Source organism: Myotis lucifugus, unplaced genomic scaffold, assembly GCF_000147115.1.
Source record: "Myotis lucifugus unplaced genomic scaffold, Myoluc2.0 scaffold_52, whole genome shotgun sequence".
Taxonomy (NCBI): domain Eukaryota; kingdom Metazoa; phylum Chordata; class Mammalia; order Chiroptera; family Vespertilionidae; genus Myotis; species Myotis lucifugus.
This window is the reverse complement of record NW_005871100.1, coordinates 1,504,602-1,532,229: the sequence shown is the minus strand read 5'-3', so window position 1 is coordinate 1,532,229 and position 27,628 is coordinate 1,504,602. Positions and strand designations below refer to the sequence as shown.

At 52.8% G+C, this 27,628-nt stretch overlaps 1 protein-coding gene across 1 annotated transcript; it reads right to left on the bottom strand.

Moving 5' to 3' along the window:
* Positions 1 to 1,822: 1,822 nt before the first annotated feature.
* Positions 1,823 to 25,457, bottom strand: NOD1 (nucleotide binding oligomerization domain containing 1). The gene is given in 13 exon segments (XM_023753824.1): positions 1,823 to 2,866; positions 4,130 to 4,213; positions 8,480 to 8,563; positions 8,656 to 8,739; positions 9,528 to 9,611; positions 10,072 to 10,155; positions 11,516 to 11,599; positions 12,809 to 12,892; positions 16,067 to 16,625; positions 16,628 to 17,890; positions 19,502 to 19,676; positions 21,302 to 21,610; positions 22,161 to 25,457. Coding segments are annotated over 12 exon segments (2,862 nt in total). The 5' UTR covers positions 21,506 to 21,610; positions 22,161 to 25,457; the 3' UTR covers positions 1,823 to 2,793.
* Positions 25,458 to 27,628: the final 2,171 nt, after the last annotated feature.

Genomic DNA, 27,628 nt, shown 5'->3' with positions numbered 1-27,628 from the left:
ATCAATGTTTCTCTCTCATCAATGTTTCTAACTCTCTATCCCTCTCCCTTCCTCTCTGTAAAAAATAAATAAAATATAAAAAATAAAAATAAAAAAATAAAATTCCTACCCATGGGCCTGGGATAATGGTCATGGCTTTGCCTTTCAGCTCCACAGCAAGGTTGGTTGGTTGGTTGGTGGTTGTTTAAGTGAGTAATTACTGAAGTAGATGAGTGCCACCCCTGAACGTGGACCGAAATAGCAATGAGCCAACTGCTCCTTCCCAGTTCAGGAGCTGAAAATGCGCCTGGCAAAGGCTCCTGGGTGGCTCTGTGTGGTGGGGCTGGCTCCCTGCTGTGCCAGGAAGACATAGGCCTGCCTCCTGTTCAGTGAGTGACACTTACATGGTAGGACTCCTTGGTAACAATGATGGAAACTAATGCCTGTGCTTTTCACTGACAAAGCTAGGCTATTGCAGGAAACTCAATGTTGAATATTTTCGGAGACTTTGAGACCTTCCAGCCCCATGTTTGACCTTGTTGAGAAGTTCCCTAAACCTAAGCGTGAGATGAGAACAACCTATGGGTTCCACTGTGAGAAAAGAGAAACATCGGTTATTAATAACCAGCGCATGTTGAGCAGTGGCCCTGTGCCGGCTCTGTGCTGACTGCTTTCCTTGCATCAGCTCGTTTCATCTTCAAACCACCCTGCGAGCCAGGGCCCTCGCATTCCCATTTTCAAGGAGGAAATTGAGATTCCAGCAGCCTTAGGAGCAGCCCGAAGCCGCCCAGTGACTTGCTGCCCAGTGACTTGACATGGCTTTTCAGTAAGTTCAGCGTCGGCAGGAACGTGCCAGAAATGCACGTCTGAAAGGTGGGAGCCGTGGCTTCTTTCCCAAAATCAACCGAGACGTCCTGTGAAAAGAAATAGTTATATCCGAGTTTGTGGAATTCTCTTTTCTTTTCCATTTCCAATTGTGTCTTTCTTGCCTAGGAAAGGTCCCCACGTCTCTGCCCAGCAAGTTAAGGTCCTGATTCCACTTTTGTAAGAGAAAAATCTTTCCTTCATCACCTAGAGGACAGAGGTATTTCCAAATAGAATTTAAGCCAACAGCACATAAATTTTGCTAGTCTCTAAAAACCGTCATCTGTGGTAGTTTCTGAGTCAATTGTAGGCTCGAAAAGTTGAGAGTGAGTGGTGTGATCAAATCCTGGTTTGTCGGCTGAGAAATGTGGTTCTCTGGCTCTGTGCATCCGGGGTGACTGTAGGTGAATACGCAGACCCGGGGGGAGGGGGAGGGGGAGGGCTGGGTAGGAACCGTCAAAGCAGCGCCTTAAGGGAATGGCCACCATGTGGCTGGATGACTGCACAGAATTTCCCCGTAACTTCCAGGGGGACCTCTAGAACTGCGCCTTCCAAACAGGGCGGCTGTACCCAGCAGGCTGCACCTCCGAGAACGCAAAGGTACTGCTGGGGGCCCTCGCCCCTTCCCCTTTCATGTTCGACCACTCAGCTCGGTGCCTCTTGCCACAGTGGGTGACGGCCCATCTGGGTCCTCCACTCAGCCTAATGGCCGAGGAACGTCGTGGACATCGGACCTGGCCTGCCAGGACCTCTCATGGCACAGCGGGGAAGCCATGAAATTTGGCCCAAGCCAGTATACCCTGGTCCCAGCCCCTGCCTCAGTCAGTTCCTCTGAGCAGCCACCTGTTTGGACTTGGTGGTCGGATGGAAAGGCCTATGAAGGACCAGAATGAAGATGCCTCTGTCCAGTGTGGGGATCAGGAAACAGCGAGCTCACAGATTTGGTCCCCTTAGAGCACCCCGGACTCAGGCAATTAGAAATAGTGTGTTCAGTATTTATTAACAAATGGATTGGCGAAAGGGCAGGTCTGGTCCTATCGCCACCCTCCCCCATTAGCACCCACCATGCGCCCGTCACTGTGGTCGGGGTCTGACATGCTAGCGGGTCCTCGGAGCTGCCTGACTCTTGGCTCCAACTCCGTCACCTTCACAGCTACTTGGGCAGGAGACCTCCTGAGGAGGGCAGGGGGGAGGAGGCTCAGTGGGTGCCAGGACCACAAGGTAAGCCGCGCCTATTCCTCTGGGGGCAGGCAGTCTTCCTGGGGCAGAGCAGCTCTGCCAGGTGTTAGTCTCCGGAGGAGGTCAGCCTCGCGTGGGAAAGCCCTGAGTGGAAACGCGGCGTCATGAAGGCATCGCCCTTGCTCTTAGCTAAGAGCGCAGCCAGTGGTCTCGGTTGGCAGTGAGGCCCCAGGATGAAAAAGCCTGTGCCGGGTCTTTTCCTTGGCACCCACTACCACCCCACACGGACACCCCTCCGTATCTACAGCTGTGAAGCGGGAAGGACAGCAACACATGGGGAGGTGCCGAGGAGGAAGATTTCAGGCAAAACACTTCTTGTTCATGGAGCATCTTCTCTGCAAAAAACTCGGCACCAGCTCTGCACCACGTCCTCGACGGCTCAGTGAGGACAGCAGTGACCGCTCACTCCCCCAGGCGCCAGGGCAGGCGTTGTACAAGCTCAGTCATTCCTCTTGATGCAGGTTACAGTGATCGTGGGCACTCAGGAACGTCTCCATGGCATGTTTCCAGGAACCAACATGGCTCACGAAGCCCACGCTTCCCTGTGAAACTGCACCAGCCGTGCAGGGAGCTGGCCCATCAGAGCATCTGTGAAGGCCCTGGGCTCCCGGCAGTCCCCTTGCGAGACGACACCTAAGACAGGTGACCGCAGAGTGGCTGCTGCTGCTAGCGCCCTCGCAGGGCTAGAGCCTCGGACAGGAAGGCGTCCTCTCAGGAAAGGACAAGCCGCTTCTCACCCTCAAAGCCTCCGGTCTCCTCGGGCTTCATTAAGTTCCCATTGAGGCTGTTGGAGAAAAAGAAAACGAGTAAAATGCAAATCTGATCACACCCTCCTTTGCTTCAAACCTTCAATGACTTCCCATTGCTTTTAGGACAAACACCCACCTATGCCACAGGACACACACATCTTTTGTGGTCTAGTTTCCCCGTCCTCCGCCTCTGTGGACCCTCTTCCACACTGTCTGAGCCCGAGACACACAGCTCCTGGACATCACGCTCCTTCCTGCCTCCGAGCCTTTGCATATGCTGTTCCTGGGACACTTTCCCTCCCACCTCCACGGACTAACTCCTAGTCATCTTTCACGGCTTAGTTTCCGTGCCACTTCCTGAAGGAGACCATCCCTGGAACCTCGCCTGTGTTAGGTTCCCTCCCTAGCTTTCCCCTTTATAGTACTCACCACGATTTAATTAAATAATCACTTGAATGATTTTTTTAAAAAAATAATTTGTAGCCGAAACCGGTTTGGCTCAGTGGATAGAGCGTCGGCCTGCGGACTGAAAGGTCCCAGGTTCGATTCCGGTCAAGGGCATGTACCTGGGTTGCGGGCACATCCCCAGTGGGAGATGTGCAGGAGGCAGCTGATCGATGTTTCTCTCTCATTGATGTTTCTAACTCTCTATCTCTCTCCCTTCCTCTCTGTAAAAAATCAATAAAATACAAAAATAAATAAATAAATAAATAAATAAAAATAATTTGTAATGTTTTTATTGATTTCAGAGAGAGAAAGGAAGAGCTAGAAACATCAATGATGAGAGAGAGTCATTGATCGGCTGCCTCCTGCACGCCCCCTACTGGGGATCAAGCCTTCAACCTGGGCATGTGCCCTGACTGGGAATCCAACCTCGACCTCCTGGTTCATGGGTCGCTGCTCAACCACTAAGCCACACCGGCTGGGTTTGAATGATTTTTTTTCACTGTGTCACCCTTACTAGATGGTAGACCTATGAGGGCAGGTCCATTTCATTCGCTACTGGATTTTCAGTGCCAACACAGTGCCTGGCACGCAAGCACTTGGTTATTCAACAAACGAATGAGGAGCAGTGCTAGCCCTGCCTCACAGTCTGGCGGAGACGGCCACACAGGAAGCTGTTGCAATGCAGTGTGGTGACTGCTAGCAACAGAACCCGCAGGAAGGGACAGGTTCTAGGGAAGGGATCACGGTGTAAGGGTGGCTGGGAAGATGGAATTGCCCTCCGGGGTACCTGGCACACAGCCATTGGTGCTGAGTACACACTGCCATCACCTCAAGGGGTGGGCGGGTCTTACCAAATCTCCATGATGCCAGTGTTCTTCTGTAAGGCGTCTGCCAGCTGGGCGACCCCCTTGGCTGTGATCTGGTTCTGGATAAGCCTGAAAGAAGAACATGTGTTGTTTATAGCAGGTACACAGTGCCGGGTCAAACCTGCCCCCTTCATCGGGGTAACTGTAACAGGCTGGTGGGGGAAGAGACAGGGTCCGGAAGAACTGAATCCACGTGACTTGTAATCTGGCTAAGATCATGTACATCCAATCCACCAGAATAAAGGAAAGCCTTTAAAATGCTTGCTTTCTCTGTAGTTTTTATAGTGAGCATCCTATATCTGTGTTCCCATAGAGACAGTTTAATGCGTGAACATACATGTGCATGTGTGCTTGGCACATTTCCCTGCAGAGGAGCCCAATCGGAAATGTTTGGAGACCACAACAGATTCCACATCAGGGAATAGGCAGCCAGGTCTCCTTCCGGGTGGTGAGGGAAAGGCAAGGCAGTTTTTAAAGTTTAAGTAGCAACCAGCTGGCCATTCTCTTCTTTGGGGGAAACAAAGGCTTCTAAGAGGGGGCCATGCCCTCCCCGACATCTGAGAGGGAGAGAGGAGCAACAGTCCTGATGCCGCTCGGGGCCCCAGTGGGAAAGCAGTGATAATGGGGCCTCGAGGAGCAGCCCCATTACGTCAGGCAGCAGCGATCCAAAGGGAGCAAAGGGTGCAGACCGCTGGGAAGCCCCGGCAGTCCCTGAAATGCTCCCCTGGGCAGCTCCTCCGCACCCCACTGGGAAATGGGTGCAGCATGAGGCAGTGATGTGTCCGCCTTCATCACAGGCTCGCCCCTCCCTCCTGGCTATCTGCAGAGCGAGGCTACTGCGGAATCTGACCCCGAGACGTCCGGGGCTTGGACCCAAGCAGGCAGCCCTACTTAAGTGTGAAGGGGCCAACCCCTTAGAGAGGCAGCAGATCACACACACACCCCACTTCCCAGCTATGGGTCCTTGAAGAAATAAGCAGGCTCTCTGTGCCTCAGTTGCCTGATCTGTAAAATGGGAGTAACTGTAAGAGAACCTCCTACCCGCAGTGTGTGAGGTTTGAATGGGGCGACGTGTCTAAAGCAGTTCTCGCAACTGTGCTACGGTGCCCAAGGGGAGGGGAGCCCTTGTCGCCATCACTGCCCACGCACAAAGGACAGTGGCAGCAGCCTGCAGCTGGGACCCAGTGTTCCAGCCACCTCTCCCCAAGGCTGGGACCCCGGGCCCCGTGCAGAGGTGAGGACCCAATAAGCATGACTACATGTAACTTGACATTTTTGCCAAAAGAGCAGAACTAGCCCCTGGCAGTGGGTGCAGAGTTCTGCGTTCAGTACAACAGCGTTCAGTTCAGTCCTGCCGCGTTCTAGTGACTTCCTTCATGGCAGCCACCCCTGGCCTTGCTGGGGCGGGTGAGCTGCTTCCAGCCCAGACTTGGCAAGAGGACAGCTGTGCTCTGGCTGTGCTCTGGCTGTGCTCAGGCACACACGCCCTCCAGGCTGCCTTCACCAGGGCCCTAGGGTTGTGCTTGCACAGAATCCCTCTCCAGTCCTGGCCAGCTTGCTCCCGCTGGGGGCTGGCCTGGCCTTGGGAAGGGCTTAAGAGACAATCTACAGGCCAGGAAAATAAAGGAAACCAACCAATCCAACAAAATTATGTACACGAAGCACAGTCCGGCTGTTTTTACCGACACTGACATGGCGATCTAAAGTTCATAAGGAAATGCGAGGGACTCAGAATGGCCAAGACAACCTTGAGGACGAAGAACACAGCCAGAGGACTCCCAATTCCCGAGTTAAAAACTTACCAGAAAGTGACACTAATCAGCACAGTGCTGCTGGCACAGGATGAACATGTGCATCCGTGGACTAGAGAGAACACCCAGAAATAACCAAGAAGCGCTACATTTGTGGTCAACTGATTTCTGGCAAAAGTGCCAGGGCCATTGGAAAGGGGGAGATCATCCTTCCAGCGAGTGGTGCTGGGACAACCACGTGCAAGAGAACGAAGCTACACCTTGTCGCCTCGTTCCGTACACAAAAATTAGCTTCACGTGGATCAAAGAGCAAAACTACAACCCTCAAGGAAAAGCTAGGGGTACATCCCTGGGACCCGGGATCAGAAAACGGTTCCTTAGTAAGATACCTAAGGCACAAGCAGCCAAGGGGGAAAACAGACACACCGGACTTCCTCAAAATTAAAAACGTCTGCTTCAGGTCACCAGAAGCAGCCCTGAGTCTCTTCCCGTTTGCGGCCATGGCAGAAGCGCCCGCCCGCGGTCAAAATGAAGCTCAATCTCTGTGACTTCTGACGGGAGCCAGAACCATCCAGGGCGTGTCCATGCTCCTTCCCGTGTTCGCATTATCCTCTTCCCAAGGAGCTGAGAGAGGTGTGCAGTTCGACCCACGCCCGTCCGAAAGGGTGATGAAGTTCAAGTGTGTGAGGACACTGCGAAGGGCCACACAGTGGCAGGAAGTGCAGGTTTTCAGGAAGAAATATGTGGTCTCCGCTGGAGGAGTGGGCGGGAGAAAGCTCACGGTACACCTGTTCACAGAGGCATCCCCAGCACGCGGTTGTCACTCCACTAACGCTGGACAGAGACCACAGAGAGGTCCTCGAACGAAAAGCCAAATCGCACCAAGTAGGAAGAAATAAGGCAAATACAAGGAAGAAACTATTTTGCTTTAAACATATTTTTACTAATTTCAGAGAGGAAGGGAGAGGGAGAGAGAGAGAGAAACATCAATGATGAGAGAGAATCATTGATTGGCTGCGTCCTTGCACACTCCACACTGGGGATTGAGCCCACAACCTGGGCATGTGCCCTTGACTAGAACCGAACCTGATACCTTTCAGTCCACAGGCCAATGCTCTATCCACTGAGCCACACCAACTAGGGCTCAAGGAAGAAACTATTGAGATGATACAGGAATAACCTTCTCTACAACTTTCATTGAAAACAAAATAAAAAAGTGAGAAATCCCACAGAGAGGAAATATTTGCAAATCATATCTATAATAATAAAAGCATAATATGCTAATTAGACTGGATGGCCGAATAGCGGAACGACCGTCCGGACAACCTTCCGGAGGAAGCCGGTGCTGCGAGGGCCCCTTGCATGAATTTCGTGCACCGGGCCTCTAGTACCTAATAAATGTCTGGTACCCAGAATATATCAAGAACTCTTACAACTCGACGATAAAAAGGCAAATAATCCAATTTTAAAATGGGTAAAGGATGTAGAGACATTTCTCCAAAGAAGATACACCAATGGCCAACAGCAACATGAAAAGACACCCAACACTGTTAGTCATCAAGGAAGTGCAGATCAAAACCACAATGAGACACCACACCCACGAGGAGGGCAAGATTCAGAAAGAGGGGCAACGACAAGGGTTGGAGAGAATTTGGAGAAAGGGGAGCCCTCCTACATTGCTGATGGGAATGCAAAGTAGAGCAATGCTTTGGAAAGCAGTTTGGCAATTCCTCAAAAGTTAATTGTGATCGCGTGACCCAGCAATTCCCTTGCTAAGTAGACACCCAAGAGGAATGAAAATGTGTGATCACACACAGGCATGTACATGAATGTTCACAGCAGCATTATTCATAATAGTAAAAAAGGAGAAGCAACCCAACTGTCCACCAGCTCACGAATGGACATATAAAGTGTGGACTAGCCATACAGTGGAATATCACCCCTCCATAAAAAACAATGAAGTATTGATACGTGCTAGAATGTAGGTGAACCTTGAAAACGTACACTATGAAAGAACAGAGACAAAAGGCCACATGCTGCGGTTCCATGTCTATGAAATGCCCAGAATAGGCAAAGTATAGTAGTGGTTACAGGACCAGCGGGGGTAGGGAGGGTGGGGGGGGGGGCAGGGCGGGGAGAATGAGTGTCTAATGCATACAGGTATTGGGGGGTGCGTAGGTAAAACTGTCCTAGAATTAGACCAGTGATGGCGAACCTTTTGAGCTCGGTGTGTCAGCATTTTGAAAAACCCTAACTTAACTCTGGTGCCATGTCACATATAGAAATTTTTTGATATTTGCAACCATAGTAAAACAAAGACTTATTATTTTTGATATTTATTTTATATATTTAAATGCCATTTAACCAAGAAAAATCAACCAAAAAAATGAGTTCGCGTGTCACCTCTGGCACGCCTGTCATAGGTTCGCCATCACTGAATTAGACAGTAGTGATGATTGCACAACCTTGCGAATATACTAAATATTACAGAGGTGAATTAGAAGGGTGAATTGTATGGCATGTGCAGTTTACATCGAACGTTTTAAAAAGCAGCACAGTGTGGAATTCCAGGGTCCTGAGTTACCATAAATGTTTCAGCGTCTGGTTGACTTTCAGCATCTCTGCCATGCTCTCTGCCACTTCGTCGTCGAGGTCATTCTGGGTGAGCCTGGGGAGGAAAGGGGTGTTTACTCGGAGAGCCCTCTCTGGCACACGTTTCTAAAGGGGTTCCCCGCCTTTCGAAAGGACTCCGGCAATTACCAGAATATTCTCAGCGACGTGTTCCAGTGCAAGGCCTGCGCGAGGCTCTTTCCTCCTTCTGTGGAAATGCCGTTGGAAGCCAAACTAGACAGGAAGACACGTGGGGAGGATTATTACACGAGGCTTTGGCTTCAGCAGCCAGAACAGCCAGGAAGCCTCGCCGGCAGCCACCCAGGCGCTGCTGCTCCAGGGCACAGGCTCAGAGCATGAGGTCAGGTGGGGACACTGGACCTGGGGGAGACCGGGTCACCGTGCAGACCCGAGGCTGAGGCCTGGCCAGCTCTGCTTCAGGGGCTGACATCCTCGTGAGAGCTGGAGAAGTCTCCTGTCCTCCCAGAGCAGGGACTGCCGTCCTGCCGTCTCAGATCCACTCCAGTGGCAGGAAGGACGCGAGCAGCGGGGGACACCGAGGCTCTGAGGTTTGGCCAGAAGGACAAAGGGTCCCCTCTGTCCCAGCACCCGCCTTGAGAATGAGGAAGGGGCAGGAATCTGCTGCCCAGTGTCCCTCTCAGTTGTATCTGGACTTAAGAATTCCTCCCACCCCCACGGGGCATGGGGACACGGCCGAGGGGCTGGCAGTGTCCTCTGTCTCGACCTGGGGGGGTGGTTATATGGGTGGGTGCCTGTGTCAGATCACCGAGCTGAACACAGAGTCGTGGACTTTACTCATTTAATATGATGTCTCCTATATGTCCATAGAAACGTTTAAAAAGAAACACACACACACACACACACACACACACACACACACACACACCTCTCTCATTAGGAAAGCCAGCCGCCCTCTTCCCTTGGCTCCTCCCCTGCGACCCCAGGGACACACGAGTGACAGGCTGGCCCCTGGAGTCCACAGTGTCAGACACAGCAGTTACCTCAGGTTGGTCAAGCTGGGGTGGTTCCTCAGAGCCTCTGCGAAGGCCTTTGCTCCTTCATCGCCGATTTGATTGCCCCACATCCTGAGGGCAGAGGCAAGACAGTGAAGGGGAGCGCCTGCTCCCCCTGGCCTGCTGGTGGGGCCACAGCGAGGCTGTCCACTTGCAGGCGGGCGTTGCTGCTCCATCCCTGGAGCTGTGGCCTGGAGGCAATTCCTACACCAGCCCCTAGTGAGCTGTCAGCCTGTAGTGAGCTGTCAGGCCCGTAGTGAGCTGTCAGCCTGTAGTGAGCTGTCAGCCTGTAGTGAGCTATCAGCCCGGTAATGAGCTGCTTGGGGTTTCAGAGTCAAAGGGACCCGTCAGGATAAAGAGCGTTTCCCGGGCAGAAGCCAGTGGGGCCCCTGAGGGCCCCCGTGAAGCTCCTGTGCCTCCCCACAGCTTGCCCAGCGGCCCTGTCGGTGTATTAGGAACAAGAAGACCAGCAGGTGCTCACGGACAGACCAGGCTGGGTTATGCACACACGTGTGCAGTTGTCTCTACTCACCCGATTTCAAAGATGGACTTGCTGTTCTTCACGGCCAGGGCGAGACACTTTCCTCCCTCGCTGGTTATCTGGTTTTTCCCCAGTCTGCAGAGAGAGTTGAGCCTGTGTCAGCCTCCTGCTGGGAGGGGACTCGGTCACCCTCACCCCCAGCACAGAGCCCCTCTGGTCCCTCTTGGGGGTGTGGCCTTTCTCTGGGACCCACAGCAGCTATGCCTCACACTCCCACTCGGAAGGACCCAAAGGCCGGAGGAGACCAGTCGGGATTCCGCTCCAGGTGATGGTAACAATCTGCAGAAGCTCAGTGACCGGAGCAGTCCCCGGGGTTCTTTAAATGACCGCCGAGCGTCACTCATTTCCATCAGCAGAGTAAGCATCAGCAGAGTAAGGAGGTGCTGGCTTCAGCCACAAATGGTCAAGGTGAGTGTCCCATCACCAGGGCTCCTCCAAGTCTGCTGCTCTGTCACCGGGCAAGGCAAGCTCTTCCTGGCAGCTAGATGGGTGCTATGGTCTGAATGTGTGTGTCCTCCCACAAGTCATGTTCCAAAATCCCAACCCCCAGGGTGATGGCATTAGGAGGTGGGCCTTTGGGAGGTGCTCAGGTCATGAGGATGGAGCCCTCAGGATTGGGGTTAGTGGCTTATAAAAGAGGCCCCTCTCCCCCTTTCCCACCAGGTGAGGACACAGCGAGGCCCCATCTATGGACCAGGAATCAGGCCCTCACCAGACACGTAATCTGCCACCACTTTGGTCTTGGACTCCCCAGCCTCCAGAACTGTAAGAAATGAATTTCGGGTGTTTATAAGCAGCCTAGCTTATGGTATTTTGTAATAGAAGCCTGAAGGGCCAGGCTGGTGTGGCTCAGTGGTTGAGTATCAACCAGGAAGTCACGGTTCGATTCCCGGTCAGGGCACATGTCCGGGTTGTGGGCTCGATCCCCCGTGTGGGGCGTGCAGGAGGCAGCCGATCAATGATTCTCTCTCATGATTGATGGTTCCATCTTTCTCCTTCTCTCTTCCTCTCTGAAATCAACTAATATCTATCAATCTATCTATCTATCTACCTAAATATATCTAGATATGTATACATATAGGTATATATAGATATAGATAGATATAAACATATAGATATAGATATTTATTAAAAAGCCCGAAGGGGAAAAGGAACTTCAAAAATGGTGATAGCTGCGGCCTTTCTTCCTGTTATTAATTATTGTCATTAATTAAAATGCCAAGCTTTCCAGCCACCAATTGTAGGAGGTCCCTCCAGACTCCGAGCCTCACCCACAGTTGATAAATCCTGCACGTGGACTGTTCACCTGCCACACACAGGTCTCCTAATTCACCAGTAAGGCCCCCGGGGAAGCAGAAGGCGGCTTTGGGGTGAGAGTCTTCATGGTGACATTTATGTGTTTGAATAAAGAGCCTGCCACGCCCGCCCCACTTACTTAAGGTGTGTGAGGCCTTTGCACTCATCCAGGATGCTGGCGATGTACCCGGCTCCGACATCAGTGATCTGGTTGTTGTATAAGCTTCGAGAGAAAGCACAGTCAGAACACGTGATGAGACCCGATGTCATCTTAATGAGCCCAGTTTTAAAAGCTGAGTATGTGCCGTCTGGGTTGAAAGAAGAAAGAAAGGGCACGTGGGGACCAGAGTTTGGGGCTCTGGGGCCTCACAGGCTGGGTTCAGAGCCGCTCTGCCGCTCTCCAGCTTTATGACCTGCGGCAAGTTCCTCAACGCCTCCGTGCCTCAGCTTCTCCCTCTGTGATACTGGGGTGAGAATGACAGCTCCCCGACAGGGCTGTCATGAGGACCATGTGAGATCCCTCCAAGCCCTCGCACGTCACATAAGTGCTCAATAAATGACCGGCGACGGGTATTTTTAGATGAAGATACTGATGAGCATCTTGACCGGGGAAGCTTCTGAGTATTGGGACCTCCTCAGTGTCTGCCTTTCCGTCATTTTGCCACTTGATACCAATTCAAAAAGTCGCCCCAAGAAGTGGGAAGTGGGAACTGCACGGATGCACAGAGCTCCGAGCTGAAGGGCAGCCTAAGGGAACCGAGGCCCAAAGAAGCTGATGGGCACCAACAGTGGCCGTGGGGCTGGCTGTGCGGGCCCACAGTCCCTTATCTCAACTCCAAAATGCCAGACTCTGAAAACCCAGTTTTTCGTCACTACTTTGGCAACTGACATGGAGCTGTTCACAGTCCGCATCCAACTGGCTCGAATAGTCATACGCTTGGCTGCAGAAATATGAAAGGATTTAAAAAGGGGGTCCCACCCTAGACCCCACTGGCCATGTCACCACTACTCAGCTTGTGCATTGGATTCTGGCCTCTGTCTTGCCTCCAGGGTTCTGGACATGGGATCATGGGCCCAGAGCAAGTGAAGCCTGATGAATAAACAGTATTCTAATGTTTAGAAAACGAGCCCTAGATACCTTCTCATTGCAACCCCCGGCCACCACTCGTAAAGCCACGTGCCTATATTATTAGGATCCCAATGATACAGCGAGGAGGCTGAGGCCCAGCGTGATTTCCCGACTTGCTCCAAGAGTGGGCTGCTGGCTGCATCCAAAGCAGAACCCGGACTCCTGGCTCCCCATCCAGTGCTCTTCCTGTGCCCTTGGCCCTCAGTCCCAACCATCTGATCACTCACGGAATGGCAGTCTCCTGCTGCTCTGTATCTTTACAAGAACCCTGTAGCCAGCCCAGGGTTCTGGAGACATACGTACCCTAAATACGTCAGGATTTTGTACTTGGTCAGCTCTTCATATAGCACCTTGACCCCACTGTCAGTGACCTGGTTTACGCTGAGTCTGAAACAAAACAGCAGAGAAAGTTACACATCTGAGCAGCTGCTCACTAGGAGGGAGCATTCACTCCACCGGGATGCAGAAGCCTCCAGGTCCTGGCCTTTTCCAGCCGTAAATGCCCCGAGAGAATGGCCGGAACAGTGAGCCACACAGCGTCTGGTCATCGTGGGGCCGGCAGACCCACCCAGAGCCAGCCCACCGGTGAGGGGACACGTGAAGGCCACGTGCGGACAGCCTCCTCTGAGATCCTGCGTTTGGGGGCAGCCTGGTGAGAAGGAGCCAATATGTAAACAAACGGTTGCGGCTGTGTTCCAATAACACTTCATCTACAAACAAGCCACACTGGGCCACAAGTTGACCTTTTTATTTTATTTTATTTTTTATTTTTTTATTTTTTTAAATATATTTTATTGATTTATTACAGAGAGGAAGGGAGAGAGAGATAGAGAGTTAGAAACATCGATGAGAGAGACATCGATCAGCTGCCTCCTGCACATCTCCCACTGGGGATGTGCCCGCAACCCAGGTACATGCCCTTGACCGGAATCGAACCCGGGACCCCCCAGTCCGCAGGCCGACGCTCTATCCACTGAGCCAAACCGGTTTCGGCCAAGTTGACCTTTTTAATAAGTAAAAGTAAGCTTGTAAATCAAGCTGAGGAGGTAAAAGCTTGATTTTTAGGCCTCATCCGAATGACCAGGTCAGACACTCTGGGCCTCTCCCCCAGTGCTACCCACCTTGGTGCTGGGGCAGAGTGTGCACCCACATGCATTGCCATCCCATATCTATGCTTTCTTAGAAACATACTCCCCCCCCTTTTTTTTTTAGCTAGGCACATGTGATCAAGTTATGCCCAATGAAATCTAAGCAGAAGACTCATTAGCAATAGCCGAGGAGACTTCTTCAAACAATGAGGTGTGTCCTTCTTTGCCCTTCTTTCTTCCTGGTGGCTGGGATGTTGACTGAACGGCTGGAGCTTGTGCAGCCACCTTGGGCCAGGAGGTGGAAGTCAGGTAGTGAGGGGGCAGGTAGTGAGGGGGCAGGGTAGCAGGCAGAAGAGCCTGGGCTCCTGAGGCCATGGAAGCTCCCAAGCAGCCCAGAACTGTCCTCTGCTAGACTTTTGCATGAGAGACAAGTAAGCTTGTAAATTATTTAAACCACCACTATTTTGAGTTTTCCTCTCAGCATAAATTAATCCTAACTAATGCCCTCAGGGAGCTCAAAATGCTTCCCTGGGGTAACCCATTTCCTCCTGCTTCCCCTTCACGGGTGGAGTTTTCATCCGATGAGAGGAGCACAGGGTGGCACTGAGTGTAAGACGCCTGAGGCTGCGGACGGAGAGATGCTGGCTGAGCGTAGAGAAAAGACGCAAGGCCTCCCAATTCCCAGGCCAGGGCAGCTTTGGGCTCCCTATATCACACTGTCCCCACACAGTTTATACTGTGGTACTGGTGTAACGGGCACCCAGAAGCAATTCAAATCCCCTAGGCTCTCCAGAAATGCATGAGCCAAGTAAAGGAGAACTACCTCGCCCCCAGGAAAGATTTACAAGGTGTATACAGGAAGTGCTATTAGAAGAAAGCAGGCTGGCCTCCCTTTTCTATAGATATAAAAGACTAAGAGACTGAATGACTGAACGACCGGTCGCTATGACGCGCACTGACCACCAGGGGGCAGACGCTCAATGCAGGAGCTGGCCCCTGGTGGTCAGTGCACTGCCACAGCCAACCTCCCGCTGGCCAGCCTGCCCCCCCTATCCCCCGATAGCCGGCCAGGCCGAGGGACCCCACCCGTGCACAAATTCGTGCACTGGGCCTCTAGTCTTTAAATAATCAAACAGGAAGCTAATCAAGAGTCAACAATGAGTCATTGTTTTTTACTGAGATCCCTGGAAGCTCAGGGCTGCTGGCTTTGATCATGGGAAGCAACTAATGCTAATTAGCAAAAAGTCTGCCTTTTCTGCAATCGCAAACATGGGCTATCTTGGAGCCTCACATAAATCTTAAAGGGCAGGTTCTTTTTTATTCTGGCTCCACCATGGCCCAGCTGTGTTACCTTGAGCAACTTACTAATTTCTCTGTGCCTCTACCTCCTCCTTTGCCAAAATAAAGACAATAACAGTATCTACCTTACAAAATTGTGTTTTGGATTTTTTTAAAAAATTAAATGTATTTTATTTGTTTATTGTTTTTGAATTTATTGGGGTGTGTTAAGAGGATTAAATTAGGTAACATTTGTAATGACTTCATCTACTCAATAAATGCTTGATTGATCTTACAGTTGACCTTTGAACAACATGGGTTTGAACTGTGCAGGTCCACTTATATGTGGATTGTTTTCAATAAACATATTGAAAAAATTGGGGGCATTTACAAAAATCTGAAAAACTCACAAACGTTATAGCCTAGAAATATTGAAAAAATTAAGAGAAAGATATATCATGAATGCATAAAATATATGTATTTTCTCTTATGACTTTAATAACATTTTTGTTTCTCTAGCTTACTTTAAGTATACAGTGTCTAATACATGTAACATACATAATATGTACAGGGGTGAGCAAAAGTAGATTTACCATTGTTCGTATGGAAAATAATACAATAATTAATAATAATACAATTATAAACTGTGTTTCGCATATGCAAAACTGTAAACCTACTTCTGCCACATGCTGTATTGATCAATTATTTATGTTCTCGGTGAGGCTGCCAGGCTATTAGTAGTTAAGTGTTTGGGGAGTCAAAAGTTACATTATGTGGATTTTTGGCTGCAGGGGGTCAGCATCCCTAACCCCTGCGTTGTTCAAGGGTCAACTGTACTGCAGTTGCTAGGATACGAGCATCTCCTTTTCCAGATGAGGACACTGAAGCTCAGAGAGATTAAGCAACTTGTGGAAGGACACCCAGCCGATGCAGGTCTGCCTGACTTCAAAGCTTTGTTCCTTGACCAAAGTCACCCCAATCAATTTAATAATAATAAATAAATAAATAAATAAATACATAAAAGCTTTGTTCCTTGCTCTCAGCCACCTGAGATAGAGAAGGTCTGGAAGTTCCAAGACCGGTGGTCGTGATTGGCAGGGTAATCCAGGAGACCCCACTCCATGACATTAGTCCTGGTGTCGCCTGGCCCGCCCCACCCCGGCCCGCCAGTGCTCCCAGTGCCCAGCGGCCTCACCTGATGACCGTGAGGCAGCTGAAGCAGGGCTGCAGCTCCCGCACGCCGTAGTCGTTGAGATTGTTGTTGTCCAGATCGAGGGCCAGCCGCTTGCGGAAGTGGTGCAGGACGAAGGAGAGGGCGCTGCAGTCGGCCGAGTAGGCGTTGCAGTAGGTCAGCTTGAGGTAGTTGGCGCAGATGCCCTTGGCCGCCAGCTGCCCCACCTTCTCGCTCTGCGTCTCGTAGATGCAGCGCAGCATCCAGATGAAGGTGGGCATGGCCTGCACCTGGTTGAAGCCCCCAGACCGAGTGCGGGGCAGGTTCTTCAGGTAGGTCCGCAGGCTGGCGAACAGGTGCGCCCACAGGGCCTTGCGCTTTCTCCTCAGGGCAGCGGCCGGCACCAGGTGTCGCAGGAGTTTCTGTTTGGCTTTGGACAACAGCCCGCACAGGAAGAGGTTGGTGAACTGAATGTGGTCCTTGTTCCTGAAGGGGTTGTCCCCCGCCGGGCCGCGGGCCCCCAGGCACGGGAAGGGGAAGAAGGGGGCCGAGCAGGCCTCCACTGCTGCCTCCCCCGGAGGCACCACTCCTGGAAGAACCTGAGCAGCGCCCGCGTGCCCACCTTGGCGTCCACCACGAGGGAGAAGGCGGTGAAGAAGGCCTGGAGGGTGGTGTGGAAAAACTCATAGGACAGCTGGTCCTCTCCGAGGCCCGGCTCGGGCACGGCCCGCAGGAAGCCCAGCTGCAGATCAGCTTCCTGCAGGGCGGCGGCCTGGACCTCCTCCTGGCTGAAAACAAACAGCTCCCTCTCCATGCCCCAGCGGGCCAGCTGCCCCAGCGCGCGCAGGGTAGCCAGGCCGCCTCGGAGGGCCTCCGTCTGGCTCTGCGTGTTCCTCTGCACCAGGCTGGTGGGCTGCGTCCTGTTCAGGTGGACCTCGGTGACCAGCAGGAACACGTCGGTCAGGGTCACCGTGCAGTCGGGCAGCTCTGGGGAGCTGTCGAAGGCGCCGTGGAAATGCTGGAAGCAGCGGAAGATGATCCAGCAGAAGAGGGGCACGGCGCACAGGCTGCAGAGGTTGGGGTTGGCCTCCAGCTGGTCCAGCAGGCGGTCCCGCGTGGCCCGGTCGGGGAACATCCTCTTGGCGTAGGCCCGCAGGTGGCTGCGGGAGAAGCCCCGCAGGAGCACCTTCTTCCGAAGGAGCTGGCGCGGGATCTCGATGCCCGTGCGGGCCGTGAGCAGCTTGGTGGCCCCCTTGAGCAGCACCCCGCTGAGCAGGTTGGCCAGCAGGACCAGGGGGTGGGCCGGCTCCCAGGGTGACGAGGTGTCGGGCACGCGGCTCAGGTCGAAGTCCGAGTGGAGCTCGTCCAGGCCGTCGAAAGTGAAGAGGGCGGTGTGGGGGAAGCGCACCAGGAAGGCGAACACCTCCTCGGGGTCCTGCTCCGGGTAGCAGCAGTGCTTGAAGAGCAGGTCCTGCAGACTCAGCATGGCTCCCTCCTTGAAGCAGCTGAACATGCGGCAGCGGAAGTGGAAGGAGAACTTGAGCCGCGCGTCCAGCTGGCCGGCGGCCCAGAGGCTCTGCAGCCGCTGCAGCAGCATGGACTTGCCCACGCCCGCGTCGCCCGAGACGAAGATGGTCTCGCCCTGCTCGTTGAGGACGCCCGTGGAGTGGTCCAGGAGGCGGGCCAGGCTGCCCGGGCTGCCCAGGCTCTCGTTGCTGAAGCTGACCAGCTCCATGATGGTGTCCGTGTACACCTCCTCCAGCAACACCTCCTCCTTCTGCGAGTAGCACAGGATGAACTTGGAGTCGCGGCCCAGCTGGTGTCGCAGCTTCTGGATGTACCTGCTCACTGGAGGGGGGTGGGGTGGATGGGGTACCCGCATCCAGGGGTAGGGGTGGGGGTGAGGGTGGTGAGGGAGCCCAGGAGAGGTGGAGGCAGAGAGAGAGAGAGAGAGAGAGAGAAGCAGAGACCAAGCAATCAACCAGGGAGGCTGCAGGAGAAACAAGCACACAGATAACCCCACAGGCTGGACCCTGAGGCCAAGGGCCAAGATGCCTCAAATGTAGGTCCTGAAGACACTCGGGGAGCCAGAGCTCCAGGATCTGTAGGTCGTCAGCCTTGACAGCTCCGCCTGACCTCAGACTTAGCCAGCCAGAGGGTGACGGCTTCAACTGGGCCCAGAGTCTGGGACAGGCTCCCTGGTCCTCTGCACAAGTGGTCATTTTTAAAACTCCAGCTAAAAACTGAAGCTCCCTCACATTCCAGGGCCAGGCCCTGGGGCCCTGCCGGCCCCGCCCCCCCATCCCCAGGACCCTGTTTGACTAGCTAGACTCTAGCAGTGGTTCTCAACCTGTGGGTCGTGACCATCGGAAAACACATATAGCATATCAGATATTTACATTACGATTCACAACAGCAGCAAAATTACAGTTATGAAGTAGCAATGAAAATAATTTTATGATTGGTGGTCACCACAACATGAGGAACTGTATTAAAGGGTCGCGGCATTAGGAAGGTTGAGAACCACTGAGCTAGAGCCAGACCCCATGGAAACCCGTGCTGTTGAGAAATTGCCCTGACCTTTCTATGGCTTACTGTGCTGCTCTGGAAGCAACTCGTAGTCTCACAAAATCACATGCCAAGACTTTTGGTGATGAAATGAGCACTGGATGTTACTCTGGGTGACAAAGGAGCTGTGTCTCCTCTGAATCACCTCCAGTGAGTAAAGGAAGATGAAAGCAGCCTTCTTACCCTAGGAAGGGCACACCAGCCCTGTTCCCAGAGGAGACCTGGGCCGCACTGACGTTTAGCACGTGCCCCAGGGTGACCCCTCTGCCTGCCCCAGGGGCGCAGACGAAATGACATGCTTACATGGCGCCATGCTTGCAGCAAACCAGAGCTCAGAAATGGGGCTCACACCAGAAGGGAGGTGGTCCTTCCCCACACTCAAGGTGTCCCGGGCCCTGGCATCCAGCACACCGCCCTGGCACATTAACACCTGTTGCCTAAGGGGGTGCCACAGTGCTTTGCAAATAAGGACTGGCAGTCAGGGGTGACAAAAGAATACGTTGCCTGGAAAGATTTTTAAAAAGGAAAAAAACGCAACCTTGAACTTGTGCAACTATGAGAATAGGAAGAGAGCAAGAGGTCAGAACAGAGGCATTCCCCCACTTCCACAGGCCCCTGCACAGAGCAGACCAGCTGCCTGCGGTCACTTCCATGACAGCCCCCCTGGGCTGCACGTGGGCGACAGGGACAGCTCTCCTTTGCTATAAGGAGCACAGCACCCGGGCAGGAAGGCAGGGCTGGCCGTGGTGGACCAGCTTCGTGTCCTCTAGAGCCTACAGCCTTTCCAAACCTTGGGCTGTGTGCTTGGTGTCTGCGGTCCACAGACACCCCCCCTCCCCCCAACCCCCGCATATACACACACACACACACCCTGTCCCAGCTGACTCCTACCTGGATCAGTGTTGACAACAGTTTTGCTCTGAATGAGCTTGGAAGGGGAGAAGCCGATCTCCACCAGCCAGGGCCTGAGGTCCACGTAAGCATCTTCGAGTCGCTGGAGCACGAGGAGGAGGAACTCGGACACCTCCTCGCCCTTGCTCTGTACCAGGTCCAGAATCTTGCGCACCTGGTGGCGGCACAAGCATGAGGGCGTGAGCGTGGCCCTAGGGGTGCGCACCCATTGGAAAGGCCCACAGCTCTTACTACAGCCCCATCCAGCCAGCCAGAGGAAATGCTATGTGTTGAAGGCCTAGAATCTGTGGACTGGGCCACCTTCGCTGGAAATAAAGCCACGCAGCTCTACAAAACCAGGAGGCTCCCGTGGGCCTAAAAGTAAGGTTAGACTCACAGCTCTGCACTGTGCTCCGTGTCTCCTTTTCTCTCTTAAACTAACACCACTGCTCTCTAGGAATGCATCTCAGGGGAGAAAGTCACCCCTTCGGCATATGAGGTGGGCATTGGACTCCTATGTAAGTTATACCGTTAGAAAGGCTTTTTATATTATTAAAAACTAGAGGCCCGGTGCATGAAAATTCATGCACTGCATGAAAATTCATGCACTGGAGGGGGGTCCCTCAGCCCAGCCTGCCCCCTCTCACAGTCCAGGAGCCCTCAGGAGGGGAAGGCGACGCCCCCATCACACCTCTGCTGCTGCCACTGTCAGCAGCGTAAGCCTTGGCCAGCCCTGGTCACCTGCGCCTCGGGCGGCCCTGGGTGGCTGGGGGGCTGAGGGGACGGGGGACTCTGGAGGCAGGCATGCAGAGTGGCTGAGGGGACTGGGCACCACCATCTTGTGGCTGTGGGCGCTGCCATCTTTGAGGGTGTGGCAGTCAATTAGCATATTCCCTCCTTATTGGCTGTGGGCGCCGCCATCTTCGAGGACGGGGCAGCAATTAGCATATTCCCTCCTTATTGGCTGATCTCTGCGACAGCATGAGGGTAAGTTAGCATATTCCCTCTTCATTAGATAGGATGAAGGGGGTAAATTACAACAGTGAGCTACTGTGCTTTCCCAGAAACCCTTCAGGTCTCTTTTGAGTCCAGCAGGCTTGTGTGGCAAACAGGTCTGTCACTCCTCTAAGCAGGGAGGAGTGTGGGGTCTTGCCTGTTTTATTTTTCAGGTGACACAAGGCTGTAGTGAAACGAAGGGCTGTTCAGACTTCCCACAGTGGAGTGGGGAGGATTCTTTACTGTGGACCCGGCTTTGAATGCAGTCATTCCCAGACCAGAGGGCCATGCTGAGTCTCAGCAGCTCGCAGCTCGCCGCGTTTAAAGGCCCTGATCAGGGGTGGGGAACGTCCTCCCACAGGCCGTATGAGGCCCATGGAATCATTTGGTCTGGCCCTGCCCAGGCAGTAGGGGCGAGTTCATTAAATGTTTGACCAAATAGAGCAGGCTGATTTTTAAGTTGATAATTCTGTATTATCAGCCAGCAAATGATGACATAACTATCTAAGTGGCCCCTGGCAGAAATAGGTTCCCCGCCCTGCAACGTCCAGCTGGTGCTCTATGCTTGTTTTCTTTCTCCCTTCTACTCAAAGTGAAGTTAAGAATGGGCTGGTGGGGGGCCAATGCGCACGGCCAGGAGAGGGATGGGCGGCTGCACTTGATATGAACAGAGATACAACACATAGTTGTGTAACAAGCCCATCAGGCAAGGCTTATGTTCTAGAAATGGCTGCGATGGGAAATTCTGCCCAACGTACTTGGCATCCTGCCAAGGCCACCCCCCCTACCCCCCATCCCCGGCACCTTGTCGGGCTGCGTGGGGCAGGCGCCCACGATCTCCGCGTCTTCGGCCGAGAAGTACTCATTCTCCAGCAGGTTGTCCACCAGACACTGCGTGCTGCGGATGTGAGTGACCAGCAGTTCACGGTTGGTTTTCAACAACTTAATGTGGGAGTGAAGAGGCTCCGACGGGGCTGTGTCCATCTCACCGCGGTCCCGCTTCTCCATGGTTAAAGCAGCAAGTGGCTCCGGGTCCCAGGTTCATCCTGGCTGCACGTGTCTTCCCGGCGGAGGACAATCGGGACCCAGGGCCCCTGGCTCTCAGTGCGGCCCCTGAAGAGACGACTGCAATCACCAAGAAGGCCTGGGCCAAACGGTCCCTCCCTCTTCTGGTCCCGGACTATGTCTACCCAGAGCAGGCGGAGTCATGCTCACACAGTGACCTGAGGCCATGGAAGAAAACATCCTCACTGAAATGTGTCTACTGGGGGTGCCATTGCTAAGGTGGGTGATCAGAGGTAAACAGACCCTTTTGTTGGCTTGTCTTAGCAAAACTTTTAAATGATTATTTTTATTTTAAAGTGTGCCTCAATCCTAGACGAGAATAGAGATGAAAAAGTATATTATTTTCCATAAAAAGGTGAACTGGGACTGGGAGCCTCTTCAATACCATAACAGTCGGTTCACACCTATTTTGTATGTTACATGTATTACATACTGTGTTCTTACAAAGTAAGTGAGAGAAAAGAAAATACTGTTAAGAAAATCATAAGGAAGAGAAAACACACTTACAGTATTTACTGAAAAAAAATCTGCCTATAAGTGGACCGGCGCAGCTCAAGCCCATGTTGCTCAAGGGCCTTGGTACCTGTGTTTTCTGTACCTTTCCCATCATCGCGTGTTTCTTGGAACCACCGAGACCCTCTTCTGCGCTGCAGAAGCTGGTTTCTGACAGGTGCTCTGCTCACCTGGTTTTCAGTTTATCAGGAAGAGTGAGACCCACCCACCAGCCCTTGCTCTGTGAAAGCCCCGCACCTGGGAAATCCCATGCGCCAAACGGAGGATCAAATGATGCTCAATGGTAGCACCTTCCTTGGCCAGGCCCTGCCTGCCTGAGCCGCTAAGGCAAACCTGAGAGCCTTCGCCAGCTGCCAATCACATGACAAGATGCTGTCACCAAGGGGACCGAGGCAGGCGGGCCTGGGTGCTGGGGAGCCTCCAGGAGGTGGCGGGCCCTGCCACCCTCTCTTGAGGGCTGTGTTGCTAGGGGACCCCAGCAGGGCACAGAGTAAGCGCGCTGCTGGGCCCAGCACGGGTCTAATGCTCTCCTCTCGCTGGGAGAGGCAGGATAACACAGGTTAGACCTGGTCTCTACATCGGCCCGGCTCATCAGCCAGTTAACCATCCTCCCCGTGCCTCAGTTTCCTCACAATGAGAATCCCTACCTCCAAGGGTTCCTGTAAGGACTAAGTTAATATTCACCAGGTGCCTAGATCAGGGCTGGCCTACAGCAAATACTCAGTAACTATCACCTCATTTAATCTTCAATCGCTCCATCCTTAGGATAGCCGTAGGTGGTCACTGGTCCTGTTGGTTTACAAACCAGGAAACTGAGGCACACAGAGGTTAAGGAGCTCCCTCCCTGCACTCATAGGGTTTACAGTCCGGCAGAGCAGACAGTGTGGTGAGCATAGGGGATGGATGAGAAATGGACTGAGAGGGCCAGGGCATCCATAGCTCTACCTCGGGCTGCCTTGTCCCCCTGGAGCCCTCTGTAGTGGAAGGGAGACGTGGGTAGAGCCCCTGTCTTTTAGGGAACTTGAACTTGAGACATCCAGAGAGTCCCAATAGCCCCTAACACACGAGTGGTGGGTCAAGGTCGCCCACTGCTGAGGGATGTAGTCTCCAGGTCACCCAGACCTGCCAACCCTTCTCCCGGATGTCAAGGGTCGTTTCCGACGCTCCTCACAGCCTCCTCAGACCGTTTGCCATGAAGAAGACAGTGACACCATGTGTGTTGCCAGGAACCACTTGGATATTCAAGGACAAAATGGTGATGGGAACAGCACGGCCTCCCCGCTCGCCAGCTGCCCCCCGGCAATCGAACAGGAAGCTAGCCGCGGGCACACGCCACGCAGCACGGACAGAGCCGCACACAGGACTCGTCGCACCGTGGGTCACCTCGAGTGGGTCCTGCTTTCCCTGCTGCACAGCCCACCCCAACATCAGCTCACTTATGCTCCCAGGCTCCAGAAACCCAACAAACTCGAGCCACCATTCTTCAGGGAACCCTGTCTCTCCTGGTTGGCTTTTGTGGGATTTTCTTTTTTTAATCTATTCCTTTTCCTTGTTTTGTTTTCCATCTCTTCACCTGGAGCACAAGTCCAGGCCTGTATGCCTCTGCCATACCAGAAAACGAAGAGCGCCCTCGGGAAAAAGTTAGCAGATGGATGAGGCTACAATTATTATTTGAAGCTTTTAAGCTCCATTAACACTCATTTTCTTGAAGTATCTGAAAGCACTTAATTCCTCAGAATTTCCAAGCAGATTCGAAGTCTCTCTCAATCTCTCCTCTCCTTTTTGCTCTGCCTCCCCGCTCTCTCCCTCCATCTCTCTGTCTCCTTTTCTCTCTCTCTTCTTAACGTACCGGATAGCCTGCACTCCGGACACAGACGCTGTCACCCTGACTACAAAGAAAGGCACGCAGACAGAGCCAATGGGAGTCCTGGGCCAGACGCTGACGGAACACAGACAGCCTTTCCCAGCTGCCGGGCCTTCTGGGAAGCCACGTGCCTGGCTCATTTCTCAGAGCCAAGCATGTCTTTCTGGTCAATAAACTCTGCTGAGTGCATGCAGAGCCAGCCCCGCCCTAGTCTGCTGAAACCACGGACTTCTGGAATAGAACAGAGTGCTGTCCAACACCCCCATTTTAGAGACGAGGAAACTGAGGCCTGGGAAGGGCCGAGGCCTGTCTGGATCAACTAGAACTGGAGCCCAGGTCTCAAGTGCTTCTTCTGCTTCCCTCTGGTTAGAGGAGCTCCCTCAGCAGCTGAGGGTGTCATACCCCCCTCCCTCACCCCCAGCAGAGATGCCAATGGGAAAGGGGCACGGACAGGGACTCTACCTCACCCTGTGCCTCCCTCAGCCTCTCTCTCCCGCTGGAAACTCCCAGGACACTTTATCCCCCCTTCTCAGAGGATGTGGTACTTTCTTTCCTAAATTCCCCCTTCCCATCGATGGGTGGTGGCAGTGAGGACAAAGACACTAGGACCAAGAGACCCGGTTCCAACCAAGAGACCCGGTTCCAATTGATTTGCACAAATGACAGCACCCTCCTGGGCTTCAGTGCTCTTACCCGCAAAATGCAGAGAATAACAGCGCCTACCTCGTGGGACCCCGTGGGGATTCATGAGTGAATACACACACGGCCCTCAGAACAGCGCGGTCACATTGCATGCACTTAGCACAAGCGAGGAGCAGGTGGCCTAGGCCAGGACGTCCGTCTGCTTCATTGTTGAGGCCCAGCATTTGACTATGAGGGACAGTGTCCAGCTGGCTAGTCACTGTATCTCCAGCAGAGATGCGGAGGAAGCCAGATAAAAAAGGGTCAACTGAATGAACCTGGCACAGGGCACTGCCACAGCAGGTGCCTCGTCGGTGCCCGCCAAGGAATCTGTACATTTCCAGAGCTCGTGGGCTCTCAGGGAGGGTCACGTGCCGAGTTTACTCCTGGATAATTTCCGATGTGCAGGCCCCAGTCGTTTTACTGCTCTAAGTTTAACAAGTTTGCCCAGAGCCCAGCTCTCAACTTCAGAGCACCGTCCTGGCACGGAACCCCCTCCTGCTCTGGGACAGCGGCTCACACAGTGCCTTCTGGGGCTGCTATGTCCTTGTTGGCTGCCATTTTCCTGGGGTTGTCAGGTTTTGAAAACCAAAGCTCCAAAAACACCCTGCTTGGTACTCATCTCTGAGGGGCCGGAGAATGCAGACACCTTAATGAAGACAGACGGCCGCGCCTGGAACCAGACCCGGTCTGGAGCTCTGTAAGTGGATGTAAGTGCTTCTGCGGAGGAAAGGGCTACACGGCCACAGGTCCGGAAGACATCCGGAGATGGCACTAAGGACCGACACAGAAGGTGTCTGGGGTTTCTCAAGTGAAAGGCACTCCGCAAGAACAACATACATTAGTCACCTCAGAGGCCGGCGGTGAACTTGGCCTTGGGTACATAAACACTCTGCTGATTGCTGGCCGAGACACTGAGCCCGAAACTGATTCTCCCCACTTGAGTGTGTGTCCGCACTCAGCAAAGGTCTGGGACACAGAGGACCCCGCAGCTTGGCCGGAGGGTACCTGCGACATGTCGGGGCGGCTCCAAGGGGCACTGAGAGGTTGGGAAGATGCCAAGTTCTCCCGAGGTGGCACACCCTGGGCCTGGACCGCCCCGTGGGGTGCTGTGGTAGAGCAGGCCGCCCAGCCAGCCGAGACACACCTGACCTGCCGCTTCCTCTCACTCTGTGACCTCACGACAACCTCCCAGGAGCGAGGGGGAACGGGTCGTGTGGGCCCCTCCACACCAGCGGGCACGCACTGTGGGTTCTCGGCCCCTCGCCATTCGGAGGCTTTTTCTGTGCCCTGAAAGCCCCAAATAAAGAATTTTTCCCTCTAAACCCTGTACCTTTCAAGTGTATGCAAGTTCCCCGGTGAGCAGTGGGGTGTAAGGAAGAGGGTGATGAGCAAGGAACTTTTTAAAAGGTGGTGAGTGTGCGCGGAAAAGTCCCCTGCACCTCTGATGGGATGGTGTTTAAGTGCTGTCATGCCCATCTGAGCCCCGTCCCGGGAACTGCCAACCCCAGTTTCTGTCTTCCCAAATACCCCACACTCCTTTCTGGGGGGAGGTATGTTTTATTTCAGATGACATTTATCTGAAAATAAACATCATAATCCACTTTCATAACATCAGTTGATGCCAGTATCAGGTTCCCCCACCCTACCCCACCCAGCGGCTATTAGCTCACCCAGCGTAAACAACGGCTGAGGTTAAAAGTTGCAAATCTGGGTGGATTCATAAGCAGGAAGTTCTTCGGAAGTGGGGCCCTGTGTCCAGAAACACAGCTCTACAAAGAGCATCAACAAGCACGCCTGCCAGTCAGTGACAGGAGCTGAGCATAGAGGCTGGGGGACTCCCTGAGCACGGGTTCAGTGCCTAGCAAATGGGGGCCTGTTTCAAATCTTCGGTGCAGCACTTGCTGTCCAGTGACTTGGGGCTAGTTAGTTAGCCTCATTGTGCCTCAGTTGTCCCATCTGTAAAATGGGGGAAATGATAGCTACTGCACAGGATTGTTAGAAAGATTAAATGAGCAAAAAAAAAAAAAGCCCCAAACCTAAAGCCTTTGGAGCAATGCTGTACACCAGGGGTCCTCAAACTTGTTAAACAGGGGGCCAGTTCACTGTCCCTCAGACCGTTGGAGGGCCGGACTATAGTTAAAAAAAAAAAAAACTATGAACAAATTCCTATGCACACTGCACATATCTTATTTTGAAGTAAAAAAACAAAATGGGAACAAATACAATATTTGTATTTGCATGTGGCCCGCGGGCCATAGTTTGAGGACCCCTGCTGTACACAGTAAGTCGTGTAAGTGTTGGCCATTATTATCCAGGGTCTACCAGGTCAGCTGCATCATCATTTACTTCCTTTCAAGCCTCACACCAACCTTCCAGATGGGTAGAGTTAGCCCCATTTTACAGATAGAAACGGGGGCTCATGAGGATTAAGTACCTTATTTAAAAGCAACATAACCAGGAGATGACAAGACGAGCCCTTGACCCCAAGGAGCCATCATAACCATTATTAACATAATAATGGCCATTTACTGAAAGCCGGTTGGTGTGCTAAACACTTGACACCGATTATTTCATTAAATACTCAAAACTGCTCTAAGGAAAGAATTAGTGTAACTATTTTACAAAGGAGGACGTGGGGCTGGAACAGTGAAATATGTTGGCTGAGGTCACACCGTAATTTAGGGAATAAAGCAGGGGCTTGGTCCCAGTTCTGACACCGAAACCCATCGTTTCTTCCACGAAAGGCCTGCCTGTCTGGTATTTTGTTATAGATCTTTTATCTCCACTTGAAATCATCAATGTGCCTGAGTTCACATGACATGTAAGACCCTGGCCTTGTTCAATAAAGTCCAGGAACGGCCCTCTCCATCCGGGGACCCATCTATTGTCCTAGATTGTAAGGAGTCAAGCTCTCCCCCTATAAAAGCCTAGTTTTCTATCCATTTCCTTCTAGAAAGTTTGGGTTGAGGATCTGAGATAGCAATTGGGAAGTGGGCTAAAACAAA